A 26294-nucleotide genomic window follows, 5' to 3' on the forward strand; every position below is an offset into this window, starting at 1 on the left:
TTGGGGTTTCCCTGCAAGTGTACCAGTGGGGTCCTCAGAGGTCACGGAGCACTTCTGCTCCTCCCCCGGATGCCCCTGCTTTCTCTTGTGTGGATCCTGTCCTTGGAGGACTGCGCTCCGAGGAGCCAGGACCCTGAAATGCAAACATCATAAGAGCTCACATTTACAGCGTGGTAGCGCTGCACTAGGTAGGCCCTGAGCTGCACAAGTGCCAGCTGCCAGGTGTGTACCTGGTGGGGCAGCAGCGTCCTTTGAAGCACTGTGGGAAATTCTGAAACTCTTCTGGACACTGTGGCCTGGGGAGTGTGCTCCAGTGTGGGGCGTGTGACAGGCCATGGATGTTTGCCTGCGAGAGGAGAAAGCAGCTGGGCCTGTGTTGCCTATTCTCTGGGCCCCTTGTTTCTAAGGTTAAAAATGCCCTGCACGGGCATAGCTGCTCTTCTGTGCCCAATCACGAGCTCTGAGGGGCTTCTTCTGTGCCAGAGGCCACTGATTGGAGAACAAGGTGGGGAAGGGGGTGGGAGTGAGTCTTGTCCCAGGGACGATGGCATGAGAGCAGAAACAGAAGCAGCTAGACCTCAGCAGAGAAATGTCAACCGGTCTCACCTTCTCCAGGAAGCTTTCTCTGACTTACCCTGCCTCCATTCCGTGCCATCACTCACACATCTGTCGGCATGCATGGAATTGCTAAATGTTGGGGCAAGAAGGGATATTAGCCCTCACCCAGTCTAAGCCCCTCTCTGTGCAGCTGAGGGAGGAAGGGTTCTGAGAAGGCCCACAGAAGGTCTCAGAATGCAAGACGTGTCCACAACATCAGCATATTTCCACCCTTATGTCCTTGACTTCACTCTCACCTTGCCCTACCTTCTTTCCCTTCTCATTGATCCCTTCCTAACCATCTTGCTGCCTTCCCTTCCTAACCACCCCCTACCCACCTCCCCAACTTAGCACTAAGTGTCCTCCTCTTCTAGCCTCTGACTGCATGGCTGGACCAACAACAGTACCTGGCCTCTGTTTCTAGTTGGTTCTGAGGGTTTTTCATTTGTGAATCCAGTCTCACCTTCCAAAGGTCAGATATGAACTTGCTGAACCCCTGGGTCGCCCACTGTGGGGGTGGCAGGTGTGGGTTCCAGTCAAGGTTTTGCTCTGGGTAACATAGAGCAGGGGGAACCTCTACTCATGGGTCTTAGGGTGGGTTCATTCATTCATTCATTCAACAAGTGGATATTGAGAAACTTCTCATTGCGTAGGGAGTTGACAGCCTAGATTGGGAGACGACAAATGTGCTCAGCATGAGCCAGGCTGTGATAGGGGAATCCTGAGGGATTGTGGGAGCCCAGAGAGGAGGTAATGGAAGGTCTGGGCAGGAGAGAGGAAGGGCAACCTCAGCAGAACAGAGGGCCCAAGCAGCAGCTGGATGGCTTTTTTAGGGCGGATGGCCATCAGGAGGAATGGTTGAGTCAGTAGTGACCATCATTTCTCTCTAGCTCTAAGATTCTTTCCCTTCCCATCTGTATCTCGATTGACCCATCTGCCAAATGGAATAATAAATACCAACCCGTAATAATAAATACCAATACTCCCTCTACGGGGAATTGAGGACCTGGAGGTCATATGTGCTGATGGTTCTGGGTGTTCTTCAAGCAGGATGGTGCCTATTTTCAGGGAGCAATTGCTGCTGTTATTAATCAAAAAGATGTGGCCCTGAAAGATGGTCTTCCAGCCCGGTCACACTGACCCAGGTGACGCCAGTGGCGCCCCATTGAGCCCTGCCTAAATTACAGATTCATGAGCAAATAAATAAAGTGGTTGTTGGTGTAAACTTAAAAAAATAAAAGATGCTAATGGTGTTTGGTATCTTGGGCTTTGATCTGTCACTTCTCTCAAACCCGGGTCTTCACCACCAATGGACTTGGGTCTTCACCACAAATGGACTTCTGTGTCCCAGCCCCACTGGTGTGTTTCTGCTTGTGGGTCTGTGGCACTTCAGCTAGGGTAAGAGAGAGGCGGGCGCGGGCCTGGAAGCTGGGTGTACTGGCTATGCAGGGCAATCGGGGGGACAGCTATAGGTCCTCTGTTTCTGGTGCTCACACAGCCCGTCCTTCAACCCTTTAAATCCTGCTTTCTGCAGCGACTTGTGCTGCTTGTGGGGACAAATGGCAGCAGTCCTACGTGGAGATAGTTCTAGGTCCGGAAGGCTCTTAGTTCTTCATTCCTCCCAAGGAATCCAAGAGGGATTGGAGCAAACCATGCCAGAATGTTAGGATGCTATGCGGATAGATGCTGGGATATCAGAACCACACAATCTTAAAACAATAGCATGTTAGGGTCAAAGGTCTTTGCAATATCAGACGTTAGAATTATATTCAGATTATAGCATGTGAGGGTTATAGAATGTGTGATAACCACTGGTTCTCAGAAATGAATGGGCCCTAGAGGTTACCTGGTTGCCCCTTGAGTCTGGCTCATGTCTCCAACCCAGCTCTGCCAGTTTCTACATTACTCAGTCTGTTCCAGGCTGCAAAGTGGTTGAGCAAGTAAACACATCCTAAGAAAGCCCCAGCTCCCTGGAGCGAGGGAGAAAACTGTCATTTTTTTCTAGTGCCTGGCACGGAGATCCCCTGAGGCCTGGGGTCCAGGGAGATACCACGTGTCTGAATGGAATGAACTTGATTTTGGGTGATTTGGTCCAGTATATCTTTCTAGAACATTCCTAGGTGTTGGCAATTCTGAGGAGGTTTGCGCCTGCCCCGGAGTAGTTCACACACAGTGGGATGCTCAATGAGCAGAGGGTGCTAGGATAAAATCAGGAGAAGGTCTAGGGGGCAGCATCCACATTTCCAGCCTAGCTGTTCAGTGTTGCTGTAGAAAATCTTACAACCTGTATATTGGGACCACTGCAGGTTCATGGGCCCTCATTGCCAGTCAGCATCTGTGTTCCTAGCAGACAGAGCACGTATATGGCAGGTAGGTGCCCTAATTCTGGTCCACAGCAGACATCTCCAATCAATCAGGGCCTCTTTTCTGCTGAGCTCTGACGTGGTTTTACCGTCCTTTACACTATCCCGCTCCACACAGCCCCTACCACTCGATCAAAGTTGGCCCATGAGATGAAATCTATTTAACTGCCTGTCCATGTCAGTTCTTGGGGCCAGTCTCTCTTGCATTTATGTCAAATGTTCTCTTCTCTTCAAGCCAAAAACCCTCCCACCGTCCTCCTCTTTCTCTGCAGATGACTACACCTTTTACTTTACAGAATAGAGCTCTTATTAGAAGCTATCAGTTTAGAAATTTCTTGCCTTTCCACCACCTAATTACCTGCCTGCTGGCCTCTTCCCTCTTTCCCTTCAAGTATAGGTGAGGAGGTGCCCATCTCTACCCAAGCCAAACCCCCTCCCTGAGCTCTGGTCACCCTGCTTCCTTCCTTCTCAAGACCCTGGGCTAGTAATCTTTTCCCACTCTCTCTCCTGTATCACCCTCCTTCTATTGTATTCTTTCTAGCATGTCTTAAGCATGCTCAGTTCTCTCCTATCTTTAGAAAATGTGAGTGGGTAAGGGAATAATACAGTCACCAACTTTTTATTTTGCCAAGTAAGGGCTTTGAAAGCCCCATCTGTCTTGTATCACCATCATTTTTAAAAAGGATGCCGAACTTCAAACACAGCAGAAAGGAGATTTAGACTAAAAGATAAGGCAGTACATGGTATAAATTTAGCTAATAAAAATCCCCCACCTTGTACTTTTTTTCTCAGTTATCTGTAGACCAAAGGAAATCCAAAACCCCACATAAGGTCTTTGGGGGTGTTTCAGGCTCGGCTTGTCCGTCTGCATGGTCCCGGCAGTTGGGAATCAGGCCTCTCCTCCCCCTGGGTTGGCTCTTTCCTCCATGGCAGTGGCCTGATTTGTTCCAGCACCTCGGTTTGCACACTGGTCACAGCTACCTCTTAGAGAGGCAGGGCTTCTCTCCAGTCCCCGAGATGTCCCTCAGGCTTGCTCAGAGCTTTCACAAATGTCCGCAACCCAACTGCCCCTGAACTGGCTGAATAACCTCCAGAAGAAGCCAAAGAGCGCCTCACCGCAGAAACATCATAAACACTAGGAGAGTATTCTTTTGTGAGATGCACCAGCTAAAAAGACAACCTTCCCACAAAATCGTCAACATTTCTAGAAGTTTGCTGTAAGGGTACCATGTGCAGGAGAAATGGCCAGGACCCATACCCAAGAGGGCAGGATTCAAGTCAAAGGTCTGCCTGTACTGCCTTGGGGAAGCCATTCACCCTCTCTGGACCTTGGTTTTCATTTGGAAAATGTGTGTAATATAACCCATCTCGTGGTGTTACTGTGAAGATCAAAGGTAATATAATCCAAGAGGCTGAAATGGTGGCTGGCACACAGTAAGGGGTTTTTTTCATAAGGATCCCTCCACCCTGGTGGAGAGTTTTAACCCTATAACCTAAACTCAGCATACGTAGCATACAATCCAACGAGGCAGGTGCATTATCCCCGTTTTACAGACAAGAGTCTGAGGCCCTTGAAGGTGAGATGGCTTTCCCAGTCTGTCTTAGCGGACAGTGGCAGTGCCACACTTTACACCTAAGCATTCTGACTCCAAAGCTCTGGCCCTTTGCCCCGAATCTCCTGTAGAGCAGAACAGAGTCGAGGCCAGTCTGCCGTTAGCACTGGAAATCCCAGTCTGTGCTCATGGGCTCTAGGGTGGGATTCTGGGGTGGGAGTGGGCTGAAGAAGGGTCTGGATAATGACCAGACAGGCAGAGGCACTGTTTCTCATTCTCTCTCTTTCTTATTCTCTCTCTCTCTCTCTCTCTCTCTCTCTCTCTCTCTCTCTCTCTCTCCTCTCTCTCTCTCTCTCTCTCTCTCTCTCTCCTCTCTCTCTCTCTCTCTCTCTCTCCCCTTACATTGCATGGCCCCTCTCCAGCATTTGAGAGCCATGGAGCCATCAGGGCCTTCAGCCGGCCTGAGGCTGGTCTGTGACAAAGTGGCAGCACCTCAGCAGGGGCCTGGCTCACACACCTGGCAAGGCCAGGCTGGGTTGGCCGGGGTGACATAATTATGCCTCTGTTTCCTAAGCTATTTTCTAGAGCCACCCAGTGAAATTAGACCTGAGAGACCATTGCATGAGCAGACACATGCCCAGGGCACGGCCAGGCAAACTTCCAGTGGCATAGGCCCTCTCTCCCTCCTGCAGCCTTGGTGGCCCTGTGTCTTCTTTGAGGGCAGGACAGAAGATGGGTAACAAGAGACAGTCTGACTCAGGTCCCCAGTGCCCGATGGTCTGGGAAGGCCTGAGATGGAACTGCAGAGGCACCCAGACGGGGATGTGTGGAGTGGAGAGGGTGTGTCTGCAGGTCGCACCCCACCAAAGAGTGTTTGGCCTGGCCCCGTACATAAATCCTCAACCTGCCACAAGACGTGGGACTCAGGTTTACATGGCCATAAGAATGCAACAAGGCAGACGTGGCATCTCTTGCCACGGGTTCCATGTGAATATGGTCCATAACCATACACTGACTGTCATAGGCCTGTTCAGCTGGCTCCCTGCCTACACGTAAAAAAAAGCCCCTGGATCATAGCTCCCCGGCCGGGGTCCTGTCTTGGCTTTGTCCTTGACTTGCCATGGCCTCTGTGGACCTCATTCTGCCCATGGCTATGATGAAATGGGTGGGCTCGAGCTTGGAGGCTGCGTCCAGATTTGAAATTCTCGGGTTGAGGGTAGATTTGCAGCGCTGAGTGGGCCATTTGTTCCAGGCATGGCTGAGCCAGAAGGGGCAGCTGCCAGCAAGATCTGCATGTGGCTCCAGACTTGTTTTTGTTGGAGAGTGCGTCTCTGAGCGCTGAGGTGGGGCTCACATTGCCCTGCCTTTACGACTGCTCACCAGGCCCAGAGGAGACCAGCATGGAAGGATCTGGTCAACATTCATTCATTTGTTCATTCCTTCACTCATTCATCCTTTCACACACTCACGAAGCTCAAAACCTATTAGGTGCTACTAAAGACACAGGGATGGGTAAGTGGTGCCTGCCCTCCCAGAGCTCAAGGCGGTGGTGGGAGACAGATCCAGCATCATTCACTGGCTACACTGTAGGAAACATGTGGAGGTGGGGACGGGATGAGGCTGGAGCTGAGGAAGGTTTGGATGGGCAGTGGCAGTGGAGATGGACAGAGTAGAGGGCTGTGAGTCTTCTTGTTGGTCTGTTAACAGGCCTGACCAGGGACCAGCTGGATTTCAGAGATGGGGAAGAAACTAGAGGTGGGCATGATGCCCGTGTGCTAGCCTGGGGCCTGGGAGGACATTTGTGTCCCCACAGACTTGGGTTTCAGGAAAGGAGGTCATTGTCCAGGGCTGCCCACATTACTGTGATTTTCATCTCTTCACTCTCCTGTTTCATTGCCCACAGGAAAGAGTGGGTGTTAGCTACCCCCAGACCCTGGTGACTTTGGTCCTGGGCCCTGAGGCAGGTGGAACAGGGAGGTCCTGCCACTCAAGTGGGGAATGTGGAACACTGGATCCTTTATGGTCTCCCTCAATGGCTAGGTTCACCGGCAGCTCTTCCTAGGCCCAGGGAGGAGCCTGGGGTCTGCTTGAGCTCAGACTGGCTCCCCCATTGTGGTCAGCTGGGGGCCATTCCAGAGCAGAATGGCCTGCCCAGATGCCCATAGGCAGAGGGCTAGGGAGGCAGCTGGATGGTAAGAGGGTGTGTGGTGTGTTGGGGAGTTCTTATTTCCCTGCACAGTCTCCAAAGCTGTCCTGACTCATGCCAGGTCCCCAGTAGGTATCCTACAGCTCAAGAGTGGCCTTGCCCTCTCTATGTGGTTAGTCAAGGTCCCACTCCTGCTGGCTCCCCCAGAACCCCCTACAGGAACCCCTCCATTCTCCAAAACCTGTATCTGAATAGCTCCTGGAATCACAAGTGGCCCAAATGAGTTCTGACTCCTGCTCAAATGAGTAAACTGAGGCTACAAAAGGGGAAGGGGTTTATACAGGTTACACAACAGGCCGTGGCACAGTTCCAACGTGAGCCCAGAGCTCTTTCCATCCAGCTGTAGGTATGGCCTACACGAGGTCAAAGAGATTGTCCCAGAGGTTCTGCATTTGTGAGGCAGTCCCATACTGAGGGCTACAGAGGAAGGAAGACAGGCACACACAGACGAACCCTGGCTCTTGCCCTTAAAGTCTATGGGGTCGAATGGCAGCAAGCAGGGGGTGGGAGGAAGGCAGATCTCAAACAGTGGACATGTCCCCTAACGGAATCAGAACCCTTCCAGGTTGTACTGACTGTTTGACTTGACCCAGTTCAGCCCAGCTGGGGCAGGCAGTGTGTGGGAACCGGTCCAGGGAAGGGAGGGGTGAGAGGGCAGTCTCTGTGAGTGCCCACCAGGCTGGGCACGGGTCTCACATAATTCTTACTACAAAACAGGAGGTGAATTCAGTCAACCCAAATTGTGGTACTACGAGCAAAAAATATATGTTTGTTATAATACTGGAGCCAAAGCTAATATAGGAGGCAAATACAATATCCTGGTTCCACTATGGGCAACGCTGTCACCAGCAGGGATAGCCATAGAGAAAGGAAGAAAGAGTTTGGGAGAAGAGGTAGAGAGAGAGGGAAGGAGCAGGGAGAGATGCTGAGCAAACCCTGCTCCTGGACATCTGGACTTCCTTTAGCACGAAGAGGCCAGAGCCCCCAGGAGAAGCATCAAGTTCATGGTACACACTGGGATGATAAAAGTTGCACGGAAGTGTCATGATGATGGTCATAATAATGTAGCCGCCATTGTGAGTTCTTATTATATGTCAGGTTATTTAAATGTTATCACTAATGTCTACAACTCTTCTCCAAGGCAGATATTTTCAATCTACCAAATAGTTATTGCTCTAAATCCTAAAAGAGGGGCTTGAGCCTTTGAGGAGGTATTGTGCCGAGGTCATGCCGCCTGGAAGGGCTGGGCTAGGATTGGAAGCCAGGACGGTGGGGTGTCAGAGCCCGCCTTCTGCCCACCAGGTCGCCTGGTCCTCACAGGTTTGGCCCTGGCTCTGCTGGGGTCAGGGTGGGGTGGGGCTGAAGGTTGTGTTGGGCAGTGGGAGCTGGTTCAGTTCTAGGGTCTCCACATGACCTCCTGGGTAGGAAGGGACCCACAAAAGTTGTCCTGACTTTGGTAGGGGTCACTCCTCTTGCCCATGGGGACTATTATGAAATAACTCGCCTAGAAGCAGGAGAACCATTTTGGGTCCCCGCTCTGCTGAGCACTGGCTTCTCCTGCCCCATTCTGGGCCCCACCTTTTCCCTTTATGAAGCAGAGGTCGGGAGAGGGTTTAGCAAATCTTCAGCCTCTAAGGACTCTAAATCATCCCTTCTCCACTCCGGCCCAAACCTGCTCCGAAGGCAAAGAAGCAGATCTTGTCTTTGTTCTCCTGAAGAAGTGCCATGACCCTCTTCCCCATCCGCTCATTCCTCTTGTAGATAAGCTCCTGGCGGAAGTAGCTGTCGATCTCCTGGGCTGTCACCTGCTCGTGTGGCGGGAGGGTGGTGTTGATAAAGTTGGGCAGCTGTAAAGGCAAGACAGAGGCTGCCTTCAGTTCTTTTTGGAGCAAGGTGGGCTTCACATAAACACACACAGCCCAGGTGAGGCGGGCGACTTACCTTTATGAAGTCCCTACAGTGGGCTGTATGTTTTGTACATGTTTTTCATCAACTCCAAAACCCTTGGAGAGGAGTGTTGGTATTTCTGGTTTTATAAATGAAGAAAGCAAGAGTAACAAGATCCAGAGACATGTGCCAAGTCCCACAGCTAGCAAAGTGGCCGAGCCAGGATGAGAGCCCCAGACTGCCACGCGCCCACAGGTATCACTCCTGTGGCTCTGCCTCGTTGAACCTCAGCTTCCAGATACCAAGGTCCTGGGAGGTGGGGCAGAGCTCAGCTGCTTCTCCGCTCTCATCTCAGCAGCCTGGAACTGGCACATACAAGGAATTTGGCTCAGCAAGTGGATATGGGTGGTCAGCTGCCTGGTGCAGCAGAAAGGACACGGGGTATGGGCTCAGGCTGACCTGGGCTTCAGGCCCTGTTCTGACACTGTGTGACTTTGGCCAAGTTACTTAACTTCTCTGAGCTTGTTTCCTCATTTGTAAGGTTGGCTGACAATATTTTTTTTTGGGGGGGGGCGTTATATGAGGTGACGGGTACAGTCGTGAGCTGTGTCCGGCCCACTTCACACGAGATGAGAGGAAGGTCCTAACCTTTGGCTTTTCTAATTCCTGAGCCCTCGTTAGCCACAATCTGTTGCCACCACTACCTTCTCATCCCCAGCACTACCACTTGTCAGGGCATAACTCAAACTCCTCCATCCTTCTTAAAACTTCAACTCCAGGACCATGATTTCCTCCCATAATGATGCTTGTTGAGCAATCTGGCTGGGAACTGTACAGATTCCTCAGCTGCTTTGGGCCCAGTGTCCACCCCCAACCACATGACCTGGGGGCCAGCATCACTGACATGTTCTTGAACCAGGCAGAGAGCTCCTTGAGTTCAGGGACAGGGCCTCTATCAACGCCTGGAACAGACGAGGTGCCCAATGAAGGTTTCTGCAAATGAACATAATGTTGTGCTGCCTGTCCTTCCTTCCACATTGCCTCCTCCAGTGCTCCTCCAGTCCCAGCAGGTTGTCCTTCTAACCTGATGGCAGGTGTTCTTGCGCCATGGCCTCCAACATGTGGGTGTGGCCTCAGAGGGAGCCATGGGCCATGGAGGAAACTGAGGCAGTGCGTCAGAATATACCCTCTCCTTCCCCACCATCTGTCAATGTCATTCTAATCTCCAAGTTCTTGCTCACAGGATATCTTCCACCTGGTGTCCCTTCTTCCCTTTCTCTTTATTCACCAACCCAGGCACAGAGCACCGAGCACCAGGCCTAGCTGACTGAAAGACTAGCTAGATGGAGAGTCTGGCATGAGCAGACCAATTTCCTGCAGGTTCTAGTCCCCAGAAGAGTCATGTGGCCAAGCCACATAGCTTCTAGAGCCACTGATGAGTTGTCAATACTCTTTCTGGGGAAAATGAAGGTGTCAATGGAGGCTGAACCCCGAGGGACTTGGAGAAGGCTGGAACATCTGTCTGTCTCTAGTATCTGCTGGCCAAGGACGTTCCCCAGAGTGAGAGGGGAGAAAGGCCAGAGTCGCTGTTCTGGGCTAACAAGACAATGATATGACTGGCGCAGTGCACAGCCTGTACAGCTGTATGCAGCAGCCATGAAAGTGCCCAACAGGGCCAGCACAGAGCTGGTGCCCAGGGGTCGTTTGGCAAATGGATAAATGAACAAATGGAGTTCCTACTTGCCCCACCCCCTACTGTGGAAGGGATGATGGGCCGCCCTGACAAAATAGGCTCCACTTAGATTTGATGCAGTTCTAAGAAAGGCCAACCTGCAGACTTCTGAATGGAGCGGGAACACAGAGAGCTGTGACTCAGGAGGGTTATTTCTGGAAACATGTTCCTCACAGGCTTCTCTTCCTTCCTTGGGCATGGGAAAGAACGTGATACAACGTTGTACCGACAAATATATATTTGTTCAGTCAGTGGCTAAATGGATGAATGAATGACTGAGAGGCAGTAGAGTCGTGGTGGGATGCACGTGGGTCCTGAGGTCAGACAGCTGGGACACCTTGGGCGGGAATCCCTCCTTCTGCCAGTTAACAGCTGGGTGGCTTCTATAACTAGCAAGTGACTTGGGCTCCGAGACTCGGTTTCCAAATTGGTAATACGGGGGTAATATATGTTGCTGTAAGGATTAAGTAAATCAGGTTTGGAAAGTGCTTAGCACAGTGCATGGCACAAAAGAAGTTTTGACTAAACATCAGCTTTGTACAACCAGCCTGGGGGATGGAGCTGGCTTTGTCACCTTTCCCCTATAATGGCAGAGGTTACAGTAAAGGGTGGCTTTGGGCAGGGGACAGAGATGGCGGTGACAAGGAAATGGCCTTCGGAACCATCAGAGAGTTATGAAGGCGGTGCTCTGCTGCCCTCCCCTTCTGTCAAGGGTGCAGGCAGAGGCCTCCCTCCTCTGCTTCCTGACCACGAGTGCGTATTTGTGGAACGATGAATCTCCACTCCTCAGGGAGCTAAAACATTTAACAAGGATAAGAACCAGAAAGTTCAACATCAAAGCTGCAAAGGAGTTAGGCTAGACACTCGGGTTCCCGGGGCTGCCTCGTGCTTGGCTGACATCCTCTGCCTGTTTCAGGCGGATGGGCCTTGGCTCCGTGCCAAGGATGGGGCCTGGGTTTGGGCCTGGGCGGGGATGGGAGCAAATTAATGATGTCATTAGACTTGTCGGCAGCCTTAAATCTCCTGTGACAAGTTTAAGTGCAGGACGCATGATAAGACTTTAAAGAGGACACATCAGGTCCCCAGGGCCCTAGAGTGAATAGTCTGAGACGGGGTGATGAGAAGACAGGCTGGGCAGAGCTGGGGTGGGGCCTAGCCGTGGGGGACGACTTCAGCCTAGTTAGGCTCCCCCGACCCATGACCAGGACTGGGTCCGGTCTGGCCGTCAAGTGCTCAGCCTTCCTGCATCAGTGACCTCAGTGGCCTCATCCCTTCTCTCCGTCCCATCCATTTCACAGCTACCTTCCAAGACCTTCCACAAGTCTGGCCTGTGTCAGGGTAGGGGGCACAGAGAACCCTCAGCCTGGGTCTGCTGCCCGGGATGAAACTCACCGCCCAGTGGAGAGTCAGACTTGCACAGGAGAACACTGTGGGATCCGTGCTGTGAGAGGACGCCGCAGCGTTGGGGAGCTGAAGGAGGCACCTACCCGTCTGCCCATGTGTCTTGGTTTCTCCAGGACACTCTAGATACAGGACTAGGACAGGCTGCCTCATGCCTGTTACTTATTCTGACTCTTAATTATATATGAGCTTTCATTCTTAAAAGTGTCTGAGTTTGGACAATAAATACATGGCTACTGTAACCTAACGCAGGCTGGGGGCTCAGACAAGGCTTCCCAGGGGAGGGATCCCCGCTGATTCAGGGGATGGTGACAGGCACTGTAGGAGGTGGGCCTCCGCCATTTCTGAAGGGGGGGTGGGGGGGGAGGCCAGGCAGACCAAGGGGAAGGCGCACGGTCCCTGCTCCTCAACCTTATCACCCTGGGCCCTGGGCCTGTCCCACTGCGGCCCCCAGGGGCTGCGTCACCATCCTCTGCAGTGCAGCCACAGGCATCTTTCTGACCACACGGCTCTCAGGCTGGAACATTCCAGGGTTTCCTGCTCTCAGCGGACATTCTCAGCCCTGCATGATCTGCCCTCTGCTCCGCAGATCACTCCTCAGGACCTCCCACTTTCCTGCACCCCCACCCTGCAGCCTGCTCTACCTGCCAGCCCACCCAGTGGACTCCACTCTTCAGCCTGGCTCCAATACCACCTTCTCCCTGAAGCCTTCCCTGACTACAGGCAGTGACTGTACCCTGACAGCTCCCGCGTCCTCAGTTCCCTGCAGCCTCTGAGGCCTTCAGCTGCACACACAGCCCCCTTGATAGACCCTTTCTCTATCAACACTTGGGCCCTGGATTTAGCCTTGCTACCCTGACGCCAGGCTTTTCTGCAGCCGGGGTCAGGGCTGCCTAGGCCCTCTCTTGAGGGATAGGCTGCCTGTGCACTGCTGGGTGTAGCCTGGGTTGCTATCCTCATCCAGATGGACCAATCCACCTGCGCCCTCTGTCTCATTTCAAGTATGGGCACCGCGAGGAGATGTCTGATGCAGTTCACCTGCCAGAGACAAATCAGGGTTCTGGACATAGGCTCAGAGAAAATCTGAGCTTGCAATCCCTCGAGGTCACCCCATTCTCCCTCTTTCAGCTTAGTGTCAGCCACAGCCTGGCCAGGGCCCTGTGCTGCACTCCCCTCCCCCAGCCCTGCCACACCATGGCCAGGCCATCTCGAGGGGTGACCAGGTCCCCTCTGCCACAGAGCTCCCTGGCGGCTCAGGGCTCGACAGCCTCTTCCCAACAGATGACAGAGGCGGGGCTCTGTCCCAGAGGGAATGACTGGTGAAATGCCTGTGAGTCCTGCGGTGTCGGAGTTCTTCTCTCCTCCCGCCCTCCCCCGTCACCGAGCGTCGGAGCTCTCAGAATCCTGAGCCTCCTGTGACCCGGTCTCCGGATCCTCATCTTTCACCCTCTACACTGCACTGAGCACAACACGCACCTACATTCACTCATGCGACAGTTGCTCACTGACATGTCCACTCTGTGCCAGGCCCTGCGCTGGCACTGCGACCGAGAGATGAGTACCACCGCCTTGCCCTCAAGGAGCTCGGGGCTAGTGCAGCATCACACAGACAGAACATCACAGCCTGAGGATCCTCGGCTGCGCCTCCAGCCCAGATGCTCTTCCTCCTCCTCCCGCTCACCCCCATCCCCCCTCCTTCCCTTCCTCCCCCTTCCCCTTCTCCTCCTCTCTCTCCTGCCTCTGGCTTGTTTGTATGCAGTTTCCTCTGCTGGAACATTCTTCCTTCTCTTGTCTGTGGTCAATTCAGGTTCTTCTCTGACCTCTCATCTTGCAGGAATCTTTCCTTTTCCCCACAACCCAGCCCCTACCCCCAAGCCCATCTAAATTCCTGCTCCTGCCACAGGCTCCAACTGCATCCTCTAGTCTCCCTCACAGCAAGAATCAATCACACTTTGGTGTGATTGCTGGCTGAATCTCCCCATCTCTCCTCTGAGCCTGTCAGCCCCACGAGGGCAGCTCTCTCGGGCTCCCCCATATCCCTTTTCATAACACGGTGCCTTTCCTGCTCTGTGGCCGGCACTGCTCCAGCTAGTTGGGATATATGGATGAATAAAACAGACTCAGGTTGCCCTCAGGGAGCTTCTGCTCGAGTAGGGAAGGACAGGCAATAAATAATAACTAACCAATGAATCAAGATATATGTGTTTGAGAAAATGATAAAGGTCATGGGGAAAAAGCAGAGCATAAGAAAGGGGACGAGAGCATGGGAGGGGGGGGTCAGGCTGTACTTCTCGGTCAGCTAATTGGGGACCTGCCTCATTGAGATGATGATATCTGAATTAAATCTTGAGGGCAGAGCAGGGGTGAGCCCTGGTGACACCTGGGGAAGGGCATTCCTGGCAGAGGGATCAGCCAGTGCCAAGGCGAAGTATGCAGCATGGAACAGCAATGAAGCCCATGCAGTTGGAGTGGCGTGTGTGAAGGGAGGGCAGAGGACATGGAGCATTGTAGAGATTTTGGATTTTCCCCTGAGAAACATGGGGAGCCATTACAGTGTCCTGAGTAGGGACGTGGCCGGTTCTAATTCAACTGCTTCTTGCATGACTGGAGATTCAAGCACCATGACACAGAGAGCACAGCAGGCCTAGAGGTACCCAGGAGGATCCCTATCCAAGGGGCCAGGGAGGGTTCCTCAGAGGAGGTGGCATTTGACCATGGCCAAGTGGAAGGACACCAGGAGGGAGAAGGCTGAACAAAGGCAGAGCAGTCTGAAAGGACAAACTGCACTGGGGAAGAGCTGCATGTGGCACAGGTCAGCAGCACAAGCTCTGCGGTGGGAGACCTGGGCTGTGACAAGGTCGGTGGAGGGCAGGACATGGAGGGCCTCGAATGCTGGCCACAGTATCTTGGAATTTAACCTGAAGACAATGGGGAGGGCTGGTGGAGCCGTGCTCAGCGCCTACTGCCTGCCCGGCCTGGAGGTAATTTTTCTCTAGGCCTCGAATCAAGACGGAACGCCCTGGGCTGGACTCAAGCTCAAGCACTGAGGGACGGTGGGCTTTCCCCTCCCTGGGCTTTAATTTCCCCAGATGCTAAATTGAGCGTCCCGGAGGCCTCCCTGTTCTTCCAGGCTAAGCTTCTAGGGTTTACACACACCAGGCTCAAGTGCTACTCTTGATAACTTGATAAGCCAACAACTACTGAGTGGTGTGGCCTTAGGCAAGTCTCTTCCCCTCTCTGAACCTCAGTTTCCCCATCTGAAAAATGAGGATCCAATAGCTCCTGCTTAATATGGCAGGAGAGAAGACTGCCTGCACCTGGCTCACAGTCGGTGTCTAAATAATAAACGCCAGGTGGGTTTATGTGGGCCTGGCCTTGGGAACTGGCGACCCAGAGGCTCTCTGGGCCGGAGGAGGGGAGCCTCACCTGAGACGTGTCATGGTTGAAGATGACAGCATTGAGATCCCCGCAGTTGTAGTGCTTGATGAGGTCCTCGGTGGTGTAGGGCGCCTGCAGGCTTCCGGCCCGCACGCTCTCGTGCTGCAGCAGGGTCTGGTTCAGGGCAAACAACACCTGGGCAGAGTAAAGAGAGAGAAATAAGGGCTGTGCTCAGGGACCTGGCTGGAGTCTCTGACACCTCAGGACTGGCACTCCTCCTTCTGGACGTTAGGGCAGAGAAGGTGTGTGGGGCTGGCACCAGCTGGCACAGCCTGAATATTTCCACACTTCTCGCTTCTTATTCCCTGGCCTCTGAACACGAGCAGCCTGTTCTCATCTCCAGTTTTCTGCCCGCACAAGTCCCAGCTCCTGTTCTGGGTGTCAACATCCTATCTAATGATATGGCAAAATGAGAACCCTAGTGTGGGTTTTGGAATGAGACGTGAGTTTTTTTTTTTTTGGATTCTTTTCTTTTTTTGGGCTTCGTAAATTTCTAGAATGAGCTCAGACTTATTTTGTAATCAAGAGCACCTCCAAATAAAGCAAAACAAACAAATGAAAAAAATGAACAGAAAACCCACTTAGATGTCAAGGCCCAATCCAAATGCCACCTGCTCCAGAAGCCATCCTCACACCTGTCAAAGGCCTGGGGGCTGAGTTCCTGTGAGTCAGACCCAGGCTGACAGTCAGAATGTGTTTCCTCAAGCCCCTCTGTGTTCTGGGCCACCATGCTGGGTCCTGGGGACACAGCTGTGCCCCAGGCAGACCCGCCAGGCATGGGGATCACTTGGAATGTTACACAGAATGTCAGATGCCCAGGCCCCAACCCCAGGATCAGAATCTCTAAGGTGGAGCCCAGGATGTGTATTTTAAGAGGCTCCTGGAACTTCTCTATGGCCCGAGTGCTTCTGATGTTTGAGGACCACGGCTCTCATGGAACATGGCTTGCCCGAGGTACAAGGGCACTGAAATATGATCGAAAATGTCCTGTTTAGATTGTGAAACTGAGGCCAAGGAGGGGAGGGACTTGCTCAATTCCTGTGTGCATTTGGGGCGTGCCGGCACCACATGGCAGGGGCTCCTACCAAGTGGCATCAATCACATGGCTCCAGAACACGTAATGTGAACAGAAAAGCTCACCAACAGGTACATAAAATCTGGCCAAAATACTGTCATGGGCAATGAGGCCAACCTCGTGCTTACGACGTCATCTCCACCCATCTCCTCCTCCCTCTGTTCCCAGTGGGGCAGGAGAGATGGATTGTACTGGGATGCAGCATCCCAGGCTGCTCCCTCGAACGAGCTGGCTGGAGAGGAGGTCAGACCCCACCATCCCACCTCTGGGCATTCCCCAGGCTCTGGCCATCACCTCTGAAATCCGATCTGCAGCCACCTGGTACAGGGTGTTGATGGCAGCACGGTGGCTGGGGATGGATCACAGAGGCAGTGGCCCTGTTGCTGAGGACATTGCTAAGGCAACAGGCACTTTTTCCCCCATGGCACATGCCTTGGATGAAAGCATCTGTGTAAGCTGTTCTCCTCTGGAGGCTGGGACACACAGACTTTCTGTGACTGCAACCTGCTGCTGCACACGCCTGCCTGATGCTTCTCGGAGTTGGCGGGGCCACGCAGCATCCAGAGGAGGTCATCCTGTGGTAAGGTCGCCCGCTCAGGCATCCAGAAGACTCGCCTGGAGGGGAAATGCCTGCCCTAGACCTTCCTAGCCACACAAGATCACTTCCTCAGTCAAGTGCTCCTCATGGAGCTGGGAGATATTCTAGTGAATTAAGCACATTACAACCTGTAGGGTGCTAAGAACAATTCTGGCATGTAGGAAGTGCTGGATAAATGCTTGCTAAATAACACTTGGAAGAAAAGCATTAGACCTAAGCCTTTCTAGATTGGAGCTGAAAGGGCCCATGGAGCTCATCTGGTTCAGTGGTTTTTCAAACCATTTTTAGCCATGGAATCCTTTTTTTTTTTTCGTTATTATTGTTTTCCGGAGGAACCTCACTTGGAATTCAAAACGTGCAGCAGATAAAAATAGAAACTTCCCTGACTTACATAAGGGAGGCAGGCTGGAGCCTGAAGTCCCGCTGACTCAATGCCCTCCTTTAACAGGGACTCTCAAAGCTCCTCTGTGGAACCCATAGGTCCCTGGAGCCCAGTTTGAGAACCACTACTCTCATCCTGAGCCCTCATCATAGAGAAGAGGAGACAGAGGCGAAGAACGGGCAGGATGGGGCTCACGCCAGGCCACACAGTGAGCTGGGGGCAGAGGGGGCTCACAGACAAGTCTTTGGATATCCAGCCTAGGACGCTCTGCAGTGCCCTGGACCACTGGGGCTAGGTTTCCGGATGCCCACTGGCACAGTCCACATTCATCTCGCACACACTGCCATACCCATTTTCTTTCTGGAGCCTTGTGAAATAGCCAGAAATGGCCAGGGGGTATTTATTATTAGTTTGGTAGACGTAGAAAATGGAGGCCAGATCATTGAAGAGGCATCTGTTTTGTGGCGGAATGGAGTGTGGTGGGCTGTGCCTGACTGAAACCCAAGCCTGTCATCCCGGACTCCCCCCGCCACATCCTGGTGGCGTTTGGGGAGATACCGCGGATCCTGGTGCTTCCCTTGGTCTTGGGCACTTATCTCATGAAGCATCCATTTCAGATAATTTGCTGTTCCCTGCCTGTCTAGACCGAGAGCTCGGTGAGGGCAGGAAGCCTGCCTCTCTGTTCACGGTTGAACCACAGGCCTTCAGGAGCTGCTTCAGAAGGAAGGAGGCTGACACTGAGTCACAGGCCCTTTCCCCCACACCTCCCACCTCGTGTCCATCCTTCGCAAGTGATGAGGCAGTCCTCATCCATTCACTGCTAGGATCACTATGTTTATTCAGCACTTATGTGTTAGGAACCCTTTAAGCTCACATTAATTTATTTAATTTTTACAACAACTCTGAGGTAGGTCTAGTATTAGCCCTATTTAATAGATTAAAAAAAAAAACAAACACAACTGAAGCAAAGAGACATTAAGTAACTCGCCCAAAGTGACAAAGCTAGAGGGGGTGGGGCGTGCACTTGGGCCTGGGCAATACTGTCCCCTTGATTTACCACTGTCCACTGGGGCCTCCCTCTGCTCTCCCTGGAAGATGGCCAGCAGGGATGGTGTCCCTATTACAGATGGGAAACCAAAGAAACAGGGGAAGGACCGGCCCAAGTCAAGGCTTAGAAAAGACAGAGCTGGGGTTTAAAACCACATCTGTCTGGCTCCAGACAAAGTCCCCACGACCAGGACTTTAAAGTAAAATGTGTTCCTTCATGAGCATTCTTGGTGCTTCCAACAGACATAAGGAAGTTACACTCATTCATTCATTCAACAAACATTTACCTTCTATTGACTCTGCAGAGATCCGGGGCTGCTATCATAATTGGGCTTGGTTTCCACCTACATGGAGCTCATTTTACAGGCAGATCTGCCAAGTGGCCCTGCCAGTAGAGGGTGGTAAGTGGGGCCTCTAGGCCCTGTGCAGAAGAAGGAACTTGCCCTGATTGCTGCCTCCCGCCCATTCACCCGGAATTCCCAAGCCTGCATTGCTCATTGACTCTCAGGCCTCCATGCCTTCTGCTCCCGGCCACTTTAGAATAACAAACCTTCCTTGCCTGTAGCCTCGGTGGCCCACTCTAGGATAATGTTTATGATAAGGCTTTGACATGGAATAACAAACACCAGGTGAAGGCTAGAGCCGCCTCGCTCCCCCTGGATGGCCGTGTGTGGAGACCGGGCCACCAAGAGCCCTTGAGCATCCCGGTGGCCACCCCCCCCACCCCCCACCCCGCACCAGTGCTCCCTGGCCAGGAGCTGGCCTGCGGCGCCTGCTGTGTGTAGGCCCAGAATTTAAACACATCTTCAAACATGGGCCTAGGATGGAATGAGGCAGGCGCCAGGAGGGTGGGGACGGGTTTATTGTTCCAGATTAGTCTAGTAAACAGTCCTAAATGGGCTGGAATGGTGAACACTGAGGCCTTGTGTTCACTTGACGGCTCGGCAATGTCATTGCATTGTGAGAGGAAGGCAGCAGGGTGCGCTTCGTCAAGGACGGTGTTGGGACCGCGGGCTCCTTTGGACAGGCCTGGCTCCGAGGCTGGGACTCCGATGTGGGCAGTGGAGCATTTCTCACAGGGCAATCACGGCAAAGGCCCCACCCCACTCGGCGATGCTTACTGAGCACCTGCCATGTCTCAGGCCCTGTTCTAGATGCTGGAGATTTACTCAGGGACAAAACAGACCCAAATCCTGCTCTCATTGAGCTTACCTGCTAGGGGCGAAAAGAGAATCAGTAAAATGGTTAGTGAAATATTAATATTTAGAATGTTAGAGACACAACAATGATTCTATTGAATTGGAAGGTAAGACTGTCCCCTGGCCACTTCGGGCCCCTCATGCCTCTGTATTAACAGGCTAAGAAGGGATTTATGTGCTGGATACGTGACTACTTCTGATTACCGCGGAGAATCGCTTGCCTACTCTACACAGGAGGAAAGGAAGAGTAAGTTTGGAGTACAGCAGATCGCTTAGGGCATCTCTTAATATCACCACACCCCGTGCTTCACTAACATCAATGGAAAACTGTAACAAGCCAATTCAGACAGGACTACTAACGGCCCAGAACCTTCAGGAAGGAAAGTTTGGTTCTTTACCCTACGAGGTGAAAAACTACGATTGGCTGAGGTGTTTGCAGAAGGCAAAGGGAATATGGTAGTGGTAGTGGTAATGGAAGAAGGTAGTTATAAATACTAGCTACCACCACGTGATCAGTTACAGAGACAGGGACACCTGTTATCAGGACTATTTCTTCCTTATTTTGTTAAGAATGTGTGTGTGTGTGTGTGTGTGTGTGTGTGTGTGTGTGTAAAATCTTTGTTTTCTTCTATCTCTTCTTTTTCTTCTTCTCCATTATGTAACATAAGATATATTGACATTATATCATCGTATTTAAGTATTGTTAACTTTACATCCTATATTTAAGATATACTTAAGTTATAGAGTATCGAAGAGAAGAGTAGACATCACACAAAGAATTTGTATCCTCTTCCGGGGAAGGCATTAGTGTGTTTGGTTGTACACAGGATCATTATATCATGTTAGGCAAAGTTGTGACCTTGTCATTCTCTTTATTTGGAGATTAAGTATGGTTTAAGGATATGCATATGGGTGCCAAGTTGACACAGGGTGGACCTGTGATAGGTAATTTTATTTGTCAACTTGGCTAGGCCATGGTACCCAAATATTTGGCCAAACATTGTTCTAGATGTTTCTGAGAAGATACTTTGTAGATGAGATTAACATTTAAATCAGTAGACGTTGTCTAAAGCAGATTATACTCCATAATAATTGGATGAGGGTGGGCCTCAGTCAATAAACTGAAGGCCTTAATGGAGAAAGACCAGCCTCCCTCAAGGCAGGGAGTTCTGCCCTCAGACTGACTTTGGACTTGAATTACAGCATCAACTCCTCCTCCCTGCAGATTTTGTACTTGCTAGCCTCCAGAATATGTGAGCCAATTCCTTAAAATAAATCAAGGTATGTATTTAAGTGTGTATGTATGTATGTATTCTATCTATCTGTCTGTCTATCTATCTATCTATCTATCTATCTGTCTGTCTGTCTGTCTGTCTGTCTGTCTGTCTATCTATCTATCTATCTATCATCTATCCATCTTATTGGTCCTGTTTCTCTGGGGAACCCTGATACAGTATGATTACATAGAGAAAATGAAGCAGGAAAGCAGTGGGGAGTGATGAGGAAAGGGGGGACAGCAGGTGCAAAGGCCCTGTGCATATGTGAGGAGGAGCAGAGGCCAAGGCAGCCGGGTCTGAATAAAGAAGGAGGGGAGTGCTGGGAGATGAGGGCAGTTGACAGAGATGAGGCCCAGGTTTCATGGGTCATTGTAAGGATGTTGAGAAACCATCCCACACTATAATCCTTCCGGAAAAGGGATTGCTATTCCCACAGGACAAATGAAGAATCTGAGGCCTCGAGATGGTGAAGTCACTAGCAGAAGGTCTCACATTGAAGAACTGGAGCAGGGATTCAAACACAAGTCCAGCTGACAGGCCCTGGGTTCTTTCTGATCCCCCTAGGCCTGACCCGCCAAGCCGCCTCCACCCACCAGTGGTAGGAAGGACAGACATAGACAAGTCGGGGCCAGTGTTCGAGGCCCAAATACTGAGTGGTCAGCTGGGAAGCAGGAGAGGTGCTGGAACCTTAGCCCTGGGGCCTGGTCAGAGCTGACATGAGGAGACGAAAGATGTCACCATTGCCAGTGTAAGCCCACCTGGAACCTGGCCTCCCTACACTGTTTTCACTCTTTGCCCTGGCCTGACGAAACCTCGTTCAGACCCTCATTTGTGCCGAGCTCTTCTTCCCAGCCTCAGAACCTCCCCCTTGCTCCTCTGCCTGGAATCTTCTTCCCACCCACCTTTCACACGCCTCTATCACCTGGCTGCCGATGCTCCTTCCCCAGGAGAACTTCTGGACCATTGCACTCCCCCTATTGCATTACCGTATAATGCTCATGCTTCTTACTTGATGGCGACACTCCAAGGGCAGAGAGCACAATGCCTGACTTACACAGTAAATGCTTCGTAAATACTTGTAGAATGAATGAATGAAAAGCTGAATCCATCTATCCATCTTATCCATCTATTTCATTAACCCATCCCAGTGCTCACAGGGCACAAAGCTGGGAGAGCTGAGCTCCCTGAACCCTGGGCTACATCAGTCAGTCAGTGCTCTAGGCTGGGGAGGAGGGCAGGTCTGCCTGGCAGGAAGCCTTCCCCAGCTGGGGGGGACATTTCCTCAAAGGTTAGAGCTCACCAGACTCTGGCTGAGCTTTATTTATTTATTCTCTTGCCCCATCGGCAGCACCAAAGCAGTGCCGACAACTTCCCTGCTTCCTGCTCAGTATCTTGAGTCCCCACGGGGCCTGCATACAGAATCCTGTCTCGGACACTGGGCTACGGAGCAGCGGGCATCCAAGTAAACACAGGTTTCCTGGAGCCGGGACTGGCTCTGGGCAGGAGGCAGGACGAGGATGTGGTCACCATTAGAATCTCCAGGAGGAAGCCCTAGCCAAGTCACCTTTCTTCCCTGGGCCTTGTTTTACCAACTCATGAAAAAGACCAATTCACACATTCATTAAACAAGTATTTATTGTGCACTTAGGTCCCAGATATCGTTCCAGGCCCTGGAGGTACAGCAGTAAATACAACAAATAAAGATCCTTGCCCTAATGGAGTTTTCGTTCCTATAGGAGGAAGTTGTCAATAAATAAAATCAACTAATAAAACATCTATGTTGGGTCATGTGTCTCTGCTCTCCTTTGTGTCTGTAAGAAGTTGTAATTCCCCAGGGAAGGTGGAATTAACTCAGGAGAACTTGGATGTCTGGTTGCAGCTTGTTTCTTCCAGGAAACATGTACCCAGGGTTTGGGAAGAGAAGACTGGAGAATAAACCGAAATGTGCCTGGCTTAAAAAACAAAACAAAACAAAAAAAAACAACCCAAAAAACAACAACAAAAAAACACCTATGTTGGAGAATTATCACTGCTAAGGAGAAAATGAGGCAAGGAATATAGCAAGTGTGTGTGTGTGTGTGTGTGTGTGTGTGTGTGTGTGTTTTAGGAGTTGACATTTTAGATATGATGTCCAGAAAAGGCACAATGAAAAGTGACATGAAGGAGGTGGCCATGTAGATATCTGAGAAAAGAGTGGTCTGGGCAGAGGGAATAGCAAGTGCAAAGGCAGAGGGAATAGCAAGTGCAAAGGCCCTGAGGCAGAGCAAGCCTGATGGGTGTGAGAAGCATGAAGGGGGCAGGTGAGGCTGGAGAGGAGTGAGCGAGGAGAAACTAATAGATGAGGTCTGTCTCAGCGTGGACCCAACAGAAAACATATCGTGCACTGCCAGTGAAGTGAGTTCCAATGAAATAAGTGCAGCTGAAAGGGTAATTGAAGCATGCTGAATGATGGGAATATTCACAGAGGTGGGAACAGGGTATGATGGAGCATGAGGAATAGCAGCAGTGGAAAGCTTTCCTGTCCCTAAGCCTTAAAGGGAATGGAGTGGGTGCTCAGGGACCTGAACCTGACCAGAGCCACAGCCTTTGGAGGGGAGCAGAGCTTCTGCTCCCTGGCCTGGATTACGGTGGCCTGCAGAGAGGAAGGGGCAAATGGGTGCAAGAAATATCCCAAATTCCTTCCCTTCCTGCCAGTGCTTCCCAATGAAATCAGGATAAGGGAGCCCAGGTAATGTCATATGAGTTCAGGCTCAGAGCAGGGAGAGCAGAGGGTCTGTCTGGAGAGGCAAAGGGGGATTTCACGGCGCAGTTGGAGAGGTATCGCAGGGGGGCAGTGGGGGACATCCCATTGGGCCAGGGGGCCTTGAAGCCCTTTGACTTCTCCCTGAGTGAGGCGAGAAGTCCTGGAGGACTGTTGCAGTAGTACGTGTGTTGGTGGAGAATCCAGGGAGGCAAGAGTGAAGCAAGGAGATCAGATTGAGGATGAGGCAGCTCTGTCTTCCTCCTAAAGGGGAGGAGAGCTGCACACGCTCCTCCCTTCCCTCACCACACCCTATCCACAAACCCTTAGCCACAACCCAAAGAACCATTGATTTGGCCTCTAGCACAGATGTTCGCTGCTCTGTGGACGCCTACCCGTTGGACCCCGGTGGTGCGGCCACATCCTCCATCTGCCCTGCCGTGTGGGCTGGCTGAGCCCTTTGTGCTTTCCTGGGCAAGCAGTGGAGACTGACTCACCCAAGCTTTCTTTCCTTTTCTCTGAATGCCTAGTTTCTCCACCCAAAGACCACCCTTAAAGATCCCAGCTTTCCTCTTCTGTCCTTCAAGTCATGCCAGGGAATGCTCATAAATCTAGAGCCACCCACATGAGGAGATTAGCATTCTGCTGGGTAGGGAGGCTGATAGCCGAGCTGGGTCTGGGTGGGAGGGGCAGCTCCAAAACCTTGGGGTCTCCAGGAAAGGAGTCGATGTGGCGTCTGCCCTGCTGGAGGGCAAAGGGGTGCCTTGGTTTTCAGTTTTAGGCACTGATAAACCAGACGGCGGCTGGGAGATGCAGATTCTGGCTCTGACCCAGATCAGCTGTGGAAACTACTCTCCAGGTCACAGGATCCCCCTCTGTAACATGAAGTTGTGGGAGAACCTCTCAGCGCTGGAAGTCATGTTTTATGAGCCCAACATTTTAGGACAGTGACACCCCGCCAGCTCATGATTTAATCAACCTATGGTTCCGGGCACTTTGCATATGAAAGCTCACTTATTCTTTCTAACAGCCTTGTGAGGCCAACATTTTACAGACAGGGAGACGAAGGCTCAGAGAAGGAAGTGACATCCCATGCTCTCCCACGGCTGAGGCTCCGTGGCTTAGGGCCTTCCTTAGCTCTGCCCAGGCTTCACGCTCCTAGCCCTCCCTGTCCCTGCTGTCAACTATTTGACATCTACATGGATCTTTTGTTGCTCCAGGAACCACCTATGATCTAAATTGAATACACACTGTGCATGGAGAAAAAAGAACAAACTGTACTAGAAAGTTCCAGAGAATCATCTAGGCTGATTCCACCCCCCCGCCCCCCCCCCGGCCCATTCTCAGTTATAAAGTTTCAAGGAACTTCAAGGTGGTGGAGGAGATAGAGAAACAGGTGAGTATAAAACCAAGTGATAAGTTATTGATAAAAGGAAAAAAAAACGGGGGCCTTGAGGCATCAGAGGGGGTTTCTGAGGCAGCCTGGGAGTTGGTACAAGGATCAGGCTTTAAGCTGGGCTGTGCGGGATGAGTGGGGTGGAGAAGGATACATGTTCAAAGCAGAGGACATGAAAGTGGGTGGTGTGTTTAAGGAGTGTCAGGAGTCAGGCCAGGAGGGGATCCCGTGACGAAGGGCCTTCCATCTCAGGCGACGGGCTCTGTACTCTACCCAGAAGGCGTCCAGGGCTCTTGCTTCTCTGCCTGATCTTCAGTCAGTGGGCTAGTCGCTTGTGGTGGCTGAAATGGATGGCGACCCACAGATGAGTAGACTGAGACCTACGGAGGGACCATGGTCTACACGATAGGCAACCGGCTGGCAGTGGCCCTGGTTACCATCATCACCGTTATTATTATGAAGTGGCTGCATCCATTGGTTGGAAGTGTGTAGTTTTTATTTTTCCTGCTGTGTCAGACCTGCCTGCTGACACAGCTGCCGAGACTTCAAAAGGCAAGTCTCCATTTTCATTTGCAAAATCAGTATGAAATTCCTAGAGGGCTTGTCTAATTCCTTCTGGTCTGACCACACAGCAATTACCAATTTGCAGGGAGGAGGGGGGAGTCTCACAGGCCCTCCAGCCGTGTGGGGACCTCTGCTTTGCCTTGGTCCTGGGCCGCAGCCAGGGAGCATGGGATTGGAGCAGGCACCTCCAGGTGGCCTGGGGTGGGAAGTAAGGCGCTGGCTCTGTGAGTGCTCCATGCTGGTGAGTGGAATCGTTTGTCTGCTAGGCCACAGACTACCAAGAGCTTCAGAGACGAACACTGCATAGCAACAGAAAGGGCAGGGCTCTGACCCAGGCTCACAGCCGGATGCTGCTACGTGCAGGCTGTGTGAAGTTCCTGTTCTGGCTCTCCTGGTGACGTGCTGCTATGAGAACACAGGACAGGCCCTTCTCCTCTCTGGGCCTCAGGTCACCCATCTGCCAAGTGGGGAGAATAATATTTGTTCTCCCTGCCTAGTGAGTTAGCATTCTAAAAACCTGGTAAAGCATTACTCTCCTTCCCTAGGGCATTTAAAGAAACTTCTGTTTCCTAAGGAGCAGTGGGTGGCTGTAGGGAGTCAGCATGTGTGAACTGGATTCGCATTCACTCTGCAGCATTCAGTATGGATCGGTCCCAGGTCGTGTGTTGGGTGCTGGGGCCATGGAACCCAATCAACACCATTTCTATCCTCAAGGAGCTCAAGGTTCAGTGCTGGGGTGGAGCAAGGGAAGAGGTATCCAAGGAAGATTTGCAACAAGATGCTAACATTGCTTGTGGAAACTAGGCTCAGGATGTATACAACAGAAGGACAGACTCATG

At 51.8% G+C, this 26294-nt stretch overlaps 1 protein-coding gene across 3 annotated transcripts in view; it reads right to left on the reverse strand.

Annotated features, from left to right (window-relative positions):
* The window catches only part of TRABD2B (TraB domain containing 2B), a 228622-nt gene that overhangs the window by 38242 nt on the left and 164086 nt on the right, over positions 1 to 26294 (reverse strand). For all 3 annotated transcript variants that reach the window (XM_033115446.1, XM_033115445.1, XM_033115444.1), the window contains exons 3-4: positions 15166 to 15312; positions 8392 to 8566 (exon numbers count right to left, since the gene is read on the reverse strand). In XM_033115446.1, the coding sequence (XP_032971337.1) occupies positions 8392 to 8566; positions 15166 to 15312 (322 nt within the window). The remainder of the gene's footprint in view (positions 1 to 8391; positions 8567 to 15165; positions 15313 to 26294) is intronic.

The sequence above is a fragment of the Rhinolophus ferrumequinum genome, chromosome 9 (genome assembly GCF_004115265.2).
Source record: "Rhinolophus ferrumequinum isolate MPI-CBG mRhiFer1 chromosome 9, mRhiFer1_v1.p, whole genome shotgun sequence".
Classification (NCBI taxonomy): domain Eukaryota; kingdom Metazoa; phylum Chordata; class Mammalia; order Chiroptera; family Rhinolophidae; genus Rhinolophus; species Rhinolophus ferrumequinum.